This window comes from Ruditapes philippinarum, unplaced genomic scaffold, assembly GCF_026571515.1.
Source record: "Ruditapes philippinarum isolate M1 unplaced genomic scaffold, ASM2657151v2 ctg722_1_1_1_1, whole genome shotgun sequence".
Classification (NCBI taxonomy): domain Eukaryota; kingdom Metazoa; phylum Mollusca; class Bivalvia; order Venerida; family Veneridae; genus Ruditapes; species Ruditapes philippinarum.
Window position 1 is genome coordinate 289,738 of NW_026856551.1, and position 10,836 is coordinate 300,573.

At 34.2% G+C, this 10,836-nt stretch overlaps 1 protein-coding gene across 1 annotated transcript; it reads right to left on the reverse strand.

Annotated features, from left to right (window-relative positions):
* Positions 1–3,497: 3,497 nt before the first annotated feature.
* LOC132746949 (uncharacterized) lies at positions 3,498–7,253 on the reverse strand. The gene has a single exon (XM_060736233.1). It carries the CDS (start codon positions 7,251–7,253, stop codon positions 4,179–4,181), a length of 3,075 nt encoding a protein of 1,024 aa, XP_060592216.1. The 3' UTR covers positions 3,498–4,178.
* Positions 7,254–10,836: the final 3,583 nt, after the last annotated feature.

The following is a 10,836-nucleotide window of genomic DNA, read 5'->3' on the forward strand; positions in this document are numbered from 1 at the left end:
AGTTTATGTTTTATAAACAGACTGTCCAGCTGGTTTATTTTTAGCTCGTCTGTTCCGGAGAAAAAGTCGAGCTGTTATGCCCACAACGTCGTCGTCGTGCAAAAACATTTATGTTTAGCCCTTTACATTATCTTTAAAGTTATTAACCTGAAACTTGGAATACTTGCTTATCATGACAACGTGCATTTGTTAGACAATTGGCATAATTCAAAAAGCTAATTTATATATTTTTGGAGATATGCACTTTTTTTAAACACAAATGTTTTATCAAAATTGATAACAGATAGTCTATGCCCTTTATAGACGAGGTAAACACCTCATGCAGTGCTCTTGTTCAAAGACTTAATTATGTTTTCCTCTTATAAATATTTAGAAAATCTATTAAAGCAGCTCATGATGTCTTGATGACTGCCAGTTTTGATATAGACTTTAATGAATTGTTGATATTGTTACTGTATATGTATTTTATTGACATGTTTTATTATATATTTATATAAATAACAATGATACTATTTACTTTGTTTATATTTAAAATCCCTTATTTTACTTTTTCATCAAGAAAATGATGGAGAATTATGAAATATACACTGAAGTATATCTCGTCTGTTTCTTGTAATGTAAAAAAAAATCATGGGAGTTATTTAAGAGATTATCAGCAATAAAAGAAAAATTTAGAAACTTGGAAAAAATGAAGTTCAGTGTACCAGTAACTCAAGAAGAGGTAACAAAGCTAGCAAGCGATGATCATCGTGATCATAAAATTGGAGAAAAGGGAAGTAACCCAAAGTTCCCCTTTAATTTGCTCCAAAATAAAGCCGATAATAAAACTATGTTAATAGGGAGTTTTACTGAAAGGAAATGATGTTTTGTACAAGTCTATAAACAAATTAATCATCAGGAGGGGACAAGATTTAGATGCTTTTGGGGATAACTATTTACGACAAACACATTAGACTGTTTGTTTCCATGTCCTGAAATTTTACTGGCGACAACTGTATCTACCATTTTGTGACATCTGCACTATCCGCCGGTCAGTTCTTATTTTGCAATGCAATGATGAATGGTTTTGTCCAGAATGAATAATTTACGAGGTCATGTAAGAAAGTTATTGTGGTAAGGGTTAAAGATTTTGGATATCACTACTTTGATGATGTCCGTAATTTACTAGGAAATGCTGCACTAAAATCAATGCGCTTACGTACATGTAAATTTTTGTTTTAAGTTCCTGTTCGTGAGCAAACATTGGACCTATATTTCACTCTCAGTCCAAACTATCAGTTTCTGTATCAATCGAACAAGAATTTACTAATATGACAAAGGGGAGCAAATAGGAAAACAATAAGTATGTGTTTGTAGGGCGAGTTGTTTTCCTTGTACATTTGTAAAATCATATTAAATACCAGATCAACAGATTTTAACACGATATGGTAAAATGTTTCAGTAATTTCAATCAATTATTATTTACACGAGAGTTATGAACCTTGTTCAATAACCACATTAACGCTGACATAAATTCGTCCGGTAGCAAGAGAACAGAAGCAAGAGATGTCCGTAAGACTATATGCCCGACTTTTATAAGTACTTGCCTTGAAGTGGAATGATGTTACTTACATGTACTTAAGTTTCAAAGGAATATAATTATGTAAGGATAGGAAGTAAGTGAGATGGTACAAAAACACAACTTAACAGAAGCTGTATGTCGAAACAGTGCATAATTTTGTCAAAAACCATTCTTATATAGGCTTTTCTTAAAGGAAATTAACGCTAAAGTGACATGACAATTTCTGTAAATGATGTTTATAGAGTATGAAAATAAACAAAAGCTGTCCGTCAAACAACTCACCGACTGTTATCAGTATTTGACAATAGGAAAGGGGTCATGGCTGTAATAAGGTAATTCAGTTATGGGCCCTTAGCCCATCATATAAGATTATCTCAGATAACAAGAATGTGGAGTTTCAGCCCAGTCTCTTCAAAAAATAAGCAAGCTGACAGCTACGCCAACGCCAGGGTGGGTACAACAGCCCTCTATTCGTTGAATAGCCAAGCTTATAAAAGACTCGAAAATAACAATACATGTTTTTACATTTTTATTACAATATAATGTTTGACATTTTATTAAAACAACTTTTGTTAAAAACTAAAATTAACTAATAATTAAGAAAAAAAACTACTATAAATACATGTATATAGAATGATGAAATCGGAACTAGCTAATATGTAGACAAATGAGCCGCGTCATGACAAAACCAACATAATGCGTTTGCGACCAGCATGGATCCAGACCAGTCTGCGCATTCGCGCAGTCTGATCAGGATCCATGCTGTTCGCTTACCAACTCTATTACAAGTAGAGAAACTGATAGCGAACATAATGGATCCTGATCAGACTGCGCGGATGCGCAGGCTGGTCTGGATCCATGCTGGTCGCAAACGCACTCTGTTGGTTTTGTCGTGACACGGCTCAAATGTAAAGTTGACGTGATAAGCTATCTGAATACCTGATATACATGTCTTTGATGTGTGTGGTATATAATTAACTTGCGTTTTTGCTTCCATTCTTTTAAGCAGCTATTATTTTATTACATGCTTTTCGGTGGTTTATAGAAATATATCAGTGATATAAAACTGGTAATTTCACTGTTTGAAACAGTGAAATTACCACTTTGATAATTTCACTGTTTTGAATTTAAGCCCCTTACGTTGTTTCAGTGAAATACCAGCGTGCACAGTACTGGGTACCAACTTAATGACGTGACGTCGTAAATGACGTCACGTTGTATTATTATTTGGCGCGCTTTTCATTCAGTATTAGGTTAAATGTGTTTTTAAAAAGTTTCTTTGCATGTAATAAAAAGAAAATTTGTTTAGTTTAGTGTAAGATCGAAATATATTTCACCTTGTGAACACCAAAAGTTCATATTTCACTCGTGGCTGCGCCACTCGTGAAATATACCTTTTGGTGCTCACTCGGTGAAATATATTCCGATCTTACACTGAACTTAACAAATATCCTCTATATCTTCGTAAATTCACCGAAAATGACTAATTTTTAATATATACATTATAAATTTACAAATTTGTCAGTTGTCTGTTAAAATAATAAAATGTTTTAAATAAATACAATTGTCTAAAGAAACTTTAAGACTTTCCACAAGGTAAACATATAAAATGTTTAGCGCAAGCAGGTTATCAACATCATTTTTTATGAAAAGACTGATTATACACAGAAACATCACTGTTACATATGTACGAATATCTCAATTAAAAGAATTCTAAAAATTAAAAGAATTCAAAGACGAAACAACACCTTATTATATAAACAAAGCAGGGCATTAGAATGTATGACGCTAACATTTAGTTTCATTTTCAATAACTTCAACCTTATTCAACCCTTTCATATTTGTTTATTTTGGGGTAAAAAACGTATGGGAAGAAAAACATATTTAAAATTTCCAAAGGGCCCATTTTAAAAAAATGGGTTTTAAAATTTTTTTGCATACATTACAAGTAAAATTGCAGGACATAAAAACAATACATGAAAGAGATCAAACGATTACAAAAAACTACTTTCCTTATTGTTTCTATTTAAACAATACATGTTTGTCACTGGGTTATAACTTTTTACTTACAAATAATTCAATGACATCATAAGATTTCAATTGATCTAAAATGTTAAACATATTCGCTTTTGTCCGATAACTGACCGTGGAGCTTCATCTTTTATAAATATGCTGTTTTTTTTTTCGCTACTAAAATTAGGATATTGACAATTGTACGCTTTTGCTTACAAATAAAATACGAAGCGCATATATATCTTGAACTGCTAAAGACATATTGAATTGCATCATCATAAGGTTCAAATGTCATATAAACATAATTAGGTTTAATTATAGGCACTTCCTGTATCCAGAATTATCAAAAAACAAATATAAACAAGTGCCAACTAATTTATTCAAAAGAAGTTATTGTAAAAGTACACAAAATAACTTCTGTCGTTCTGTAGTACATGATGTCATGTTACGATAATAAATTAATAATGATACTTTAAGCTGAAGAACGAAATAATCATCTATACATTATCATTTATTTAACAAATCAAACATGGCCTTGAGGGCAATATGCAAGTTTACGGACTGGTTGGTCAGACTGAGGAATGTATATGACCCGAAAAACATTTTACACATTTTTCAGAATTTCACGCATCTCTTTTTCTTCCGGTTCCAAATCATCCAGTAAAGAAGTAGATCCATTATAAGCCCGTCCGTGTTTGACATCATTCATTCCAGGAAAATCGTCAATGTCTATTTCACTTGCAATATTTATCAATAAATCAATACTTTCATTATTTGTCTTACCGTTTCTATGGCTGCCATTGTCAATAAATGGGTTTGTTTCTTCGAAAACTGGTGTTTTAATATCAGTTGTTTCTACAGCGCTTCCATTTCCGTTTTCAGACTTACTATCAACCAAAATCTGTCTGTTTACGACATCAATGTCGTAAATTGGCCACGTCTGCTTGTGGTCATCTAACAAACGGTGTAGACATATTTGAAAATGCATATTGTCTTTATCCACAGTCGGTACAGCATGTGATTTAAACACAATGTTTCTTAACATAAATGGCAAAAATCCCCCAGCGATTGTAGCCAACATTTTATTGGTAGCTGAAATCTCGTAAGTGTCCCCAAATGCGAGAACGACAACAAGAACAAACATAAGGAATAATAAAATCATCCCAAACTCACTTGCTGCTCTTAAGTAATTCACCACAAGTTCTCCCGGAACACTGTAGAATGGCATCATACAGGACTTGAAATAAAAGGTCTTTGGAATCATAGGTCGGTTATTCTTACTGAGGAACAAAACAAGTCTTGAAATTTCCCATCTTGGTACACAGTCCGCGTTTGTTACAAGTTGTACCGGATTTTCGACCTTTTCCACCCTCTCAGTCTTCACTCTAAATGCAATGTTCTCCTGTTTTTCATCATCTGAATAAATTTCATTTTCAACCTTTTTCTTACCAAGTTCTAGAATTGCAGCATTCATCGTCTTGTTAAATGCAAGAAATCTTTTACTGACAGCACCAAAGCAGTCGTTTCCGTAAACCCAGATTAGGAACGCTAGTGAGAAATAGGTTAATGTCATTGATGCATTTAGAATGAGGCCCATTAAAGTATATACGAATATTTCCACAATGAAGGACACGAACTCTGTCACAAGAAATATTATTGAATACATTGACAGTAGACACAATGATATAATGATCAACTGTTGGAATCTCTTCCACCCGGACCTCAATACAGATTCGTTCTTCTCTAACGATTCAGCTTTAGCAATCTGATCCATATCTAACCTTTGCTCTAAACTGTCAATGTATTTTGAAAGTCTAGCAAATAATTTCATCTCATTACACGCGTTCTTGGGCAAAATATACACCACAAAGTGAGCTAGAAGCCGCAGAGTTATATTTACAGTTGGAAATATGTAAAACGAAAGGATAAGAAACAAGACTGGCAGTGTAAGAGTCCATGTAATTAGTCCAACACAAATCCCTATACCACCAAACTTTGCGCACGGTTTAACGGCAATCCTAACTAGCCAACCAATTACATCCATTTGTTTCATTTCACGCATGTCCTTGAAACACTTCCGGAGAACGAATTTGAATTGTTCCTTCATCTTATGACTCATAATACCAAATGCACAGGACTCAAAGCACAAGAGAATGTAGATAACAATAAAAATAACATGTAAGGGTGTAAGTAATAGAGTGAAATTTCCCGGGAAATAGAATCGTAGTGATTTTTCGGCTGCAAATTGTTTCCGCATATGCATTTCTGCGTCTTCATATCGAAAGTAAACATACATTCGGATAATCCAAGGTGTAGCCAGAAAAATAAGCAGAACCGCTGCCATGAAACGTTTTAAAACCGTATACCAAGATGTGGTTTTGTTGTGACAATTAGAAAACGAGAAAAAGTTGGAATTACAACAATCTGCAAGAGCAGCTCTTCCGCGAATTTTACACTTGAAAAAAGATTCATGCATTGTCCGAAACAGTCCAGCTGGTGCAGAATCCTCTGGCAGCAAACGCCCACTTTTAACTCGAAGATGAACTCGATTCATTTCAAGTTCATAAGGTATATCGAGTGTGAGATTTTGCAATGTTGTCTTAAAGTTCTTCATTTCCCTGAATTTTGACAATTTAAACTGGTTCTTTACGTTTGTGTATCTGTTAGGATCTGTTGTTACAACAGTAGTTATGGTGAAAGGTTTTTCCAATCTGTGTACATAAGGAGCGGCTATATGTTTCAGACGATAGAATGAATCGGGTATTAATCTTGGACTAAACAAAACCACGATAGCTTTCAACAGTACAATAACGAAGAATAGAACATTGAGCCATGTGTCAGATTGTAGGTAACTGCAACTTATATGATTAGTTCCGCTTCTTTGACAACATAGAAATCTGAAATCCGCAACACCTTCATTATCCGTCACGTGCATGTTACAGACATGGTCCGTAGGTTTCAGTTTTACAATTTCACCGGAACTTGTATTTTGAAAGTCGTTCATAACTAGCTCCCTAAACAGCACCTCTATGTCCGTGTATGCAAGCTGGCTGAGGCAGTTACTAGGATTTTCAGTAATGTTCACGTGCAGTGTTTCTACACCAAGCTCTAAAGTGGTTAAAGACAGAACATCGTATTCTGGTCTTAAAAGTAATAGGCCAATACCATGGCGTCCTGTGGATCGAACCCAGTAGAAGGGTTTGTACATACTGCTTTCGTTGTAACCACGGAAAAGCCTTTCTTTGTGTTTGATAAGCAAATGAAATTTGATCATTTTGGATCCACTATTTAGAGTTTCTTTAATATTTGATGTAACTTCAGGGTCCTCGGGTAAAATCTCGCAATTTTTCAATAAAGAAGCAGCGGTGTATGGAATTTCAAACGGTTGCTGTCTGTCTACTGAGTCAGTGAATGCAATAAGCGGTGATACTATAGTCCAGTTAGTTGGCGATATTGCTGCGATGCGGGACTTTGACGTTGAGGTGCTGGTATCTGTAATTACACGTGCTAATGGAGGTAAGTCATTCTTTACCGTCGTTAGAACAGATTGTGATGCTGGTTTGATAATGGTGGCATTCCATGGTCTCGTTTGCGTTACCTTATTTACTCCATCTTTGGCCGGTAGAGCGACGGTCCGTGTCAGCAGGAACAAGAACAAAGCCACTGAAGCTCTCATCATGTCTGCATACAGACAAACCGTGTATCCTGAAATAAATGGAAGTTGCGTGATAGTTTAACTACTCTTCTAAGAGTTGACATGTAATCAACGGCAATTAAAATCCTAAGTAGTGCGATCGTATTATTAGTAGTGCGATTGTGTATGAAAATTACTACAGTATGTACATTTTTGATCTTTGTTCGAGATTAAACGTTTTTTCGTACGATATAGAAAGAGCAAATTCTATGAAAAGTTGAGGCCTTAAAATAAAAACATGGACACGAGGTATTAACAGAAAATCATTTCTTAAATCATCCCGGATTTAACTCAAATACACTGTGTGAGATTACGCATTGCGATTATGGGACCTTTTTGGGGAGGCTATGCCTCCCCAATGTTAATAATCAAATCTTACTGCCGCGGTAATCAGGTCAAAAAATAGTACCTTGATTTTTATTATTTTTGATAACAATTTTCCAATTACTACGCAGCGACCAACTGTTTATGACGGGTCATTAACTAAAACGTTGCAACACCGTAGTCTCAATATCATGCATGTTCTTTTGTTGTTATAAACCATTAATAGTCCTTAATATTTTTTTAAAGACAAAAAAGGGTAAACTATCGCTTACATCAGAGACATGGATCATGCTTGCGTGATAACTAAGGAAAACTAACTTATTAGTACACCCTAGGAGGCTGTACGCGGAAAACGCTCATAAACCGCTATATCATACAGCTGTTGGTAAATATTTTGGATACATTTAACTAAAAATTCACTGATGGTGATGAACATATAGTTTGAAAACATTATATTCTTGAACCATTACCGCCGGAAAAAAAACTATTGAACTACAAAACCCGTAAGGACCCTCCAACAAAATTTCAGCACAAGATTACATTTTACATTAGCAAAATAAAAAAGCAATACTTATATTTTCATCTAACATAATTCATTAATCAAACTTTTAACATAAAAGTATCTTTTAAAAATATGTCTGGCAATTGACAGATCCCTACTCTGATCTTTTATTTGTATAGGAATAAATTTAAACATGTGCTCTTTTGTTTAAGAATATTTTGTAGTGAAAGTCTTAATATATCCACTTATCTCATAATTAGAATTAGTCAGGTCAGGGATTTATACAACCAGTTGTTTAGTTAACTACGCTCATTTTAATCCCAATAAAAACATTCAAATATTTGGGGTAAAAAACATAACCAAAGTACCTAGTAGTCGTTTACCCGGTGGTGGTCCCATTAAACTGATTATAGATTCGAATTGATTAGAAAACACAAATAGAAACATGTGTTTCGGTACAACAATAATCGGAAGTAAAGTGAACAGTTAAATGACAGAAATATGTGGTCAAATATGTTTTAACAAGGAAATAATTATTTCAGAGAAAGACGCAAAGATCAGTCTTCAATCAAATGAATGACCCCGTATTGTGTAATTAGAAAGTTTATTCAATTCTAGGGCAACGCATCATAATTTGAATGTCCATGTTTAATAAAATTCAAATTTTCAATACAGATTATGAGATACATAAAAATATTAAAGAATAAGAAGCTTTAAAAAAAAACAACAATAAAACGCATATATATACGAATGACTTACAGTCGAGCATCGGGAATTCATCAACATATCTTACGAAACTTTAATTTGAAAACGATATTTGCGCGCCCTGAAGTGATTAATGTTTATTTGAATAAATCAAATAAAAAGAACTTATATGTTTGTGTTCTATAAATAATCGGCGGCATAAGAGGAATTTCGTTTTCATTTTACAACACTTGAAAAATTACTACAGAAAGTGTGTTGTTGTTTTGTTTTCAACAAAAGTGTGTGTGTTTTAAGTTTATTTATACTCGGCGCCGGAATAACCATATGTCCAAGATTATAGCATCGGGGACGTCTTTTTCAAGCAGAATCTTCCTGGTAGCCCATTCTTCGTTCGTTGGTGGTAAAGGAGACGACAATACTGTCAAGGCATCAACTTCCTGACTGACGACAACAAAAACGGCATTCATTAGCGCCAAACCTCCAGTATAAGTCACGACAGGTCAACCAATCACCTCTGGTACTTGAGATGACTTGACCTTGACCTGCCGTGTGCCTTCTCCGCGACGTGCACGCCTCTGGAGGGATTTGGAGAAGTTTCAACAAAAACTTCCAAAACACGCTATTTATAACACCATTCATAGCACTGACGCTTCGATGTTCTCATCTATTTGCGGGAAATGGTCGACAGGGAAAACCCTACGTACATGTAATAACCGCACACCCTGTTAACAACAGATTTTCCGCAGTATATATTTCAAGCTAGTGAGGTTTAAAAATACAAGTAGAATCTAATTATTAACTTTGAGTGCTGGCGGTAAAAAAAGAAGATATAACTTCCTGATCAATTTTCACTTAGGTTGATTCAATTTTGAATAAGCTTTGCAGATATGTATTTTTTCAAGAAATATTTAGCTTTAATATTATCCGAAGCCGTCAAAGTCAGCGACGAGTAATGAAATGAATATTCTTTTCTGAAACGTGATTTTATTCGAGATTTGCTTCGGGAGAAGACAACTTTCTGTCCGTAGAGCATGAATATTAATACTCATCACAATACAGTATCTTATTGATCTCAATTATGGTACATGTAAATATGTATAATTTTTATGTTCAATAAAAATGTTGCATAACTTGCAGTTGTTATCATCATTCAATGATATTAAAACAGTCCTAGAATATTTTGATAAGGGCCGTCAGTTGTAAAATGTGATTGTTATCTTATAATGAACAGTCGTCATACTTGCTGGTATGTCATTTATTATTGACAGATTATGTTTTTTCAAAAATTTGCATGATTAACAGTCCGAATGTAGACCTCAATGAAATGTTCTGGAATATTATTAACAAAATGAATAGTCAACCATATTAAACATATATATGAATGGTTGAACACAACAGTAAAGATAAATAGCGCAATGTGCATATCTTCTTATTTTGGTAATAATTGAAATAACAGCACATTTTAAGCAAAATGAAAAAAACTATACGTCTGAAACATTCTGTCATAGCCTCCTCATCAGTACATTCAGTGCTTTGATTTGCTAAGTGATTACATTCGCCGTGGGTTTCAATCCATCATATGAACGACCTGTTTGTTAAGGTTTTGTTTGTTTGTTTGGGTTTTACGTCACACCGACACAGTATAGGTCCGTTCCAGCTTTACTGGTGGAGGAAGACCTCAGATGCCCTTTGTACCTTGAATTTATGAACGTCAATAAATGTCTTTACATTAATGAATATAATCAATATCGTTGACCATATTACCACCAGATTAGTTTGTATCATTATACCAATATAAGGAAGTAAGCATACCTTGTAAAAATGCCCTTTTTACGCACTCTCCTCTTTGCTGTGTTTTTTTTTTCTGTTTGATTAACAGACACGTTTAAGTACGTTAATAACACAAAACACTTGTTACAATTTTCCAGGTAACGTTAAGAACCAGACTGTAATCATGGAATACTTTCCTTTCTTCTCTATTTGATCAGTTCATAACAAGAAACATCTTATAATAGGATTGTAACATTGATTAATAGA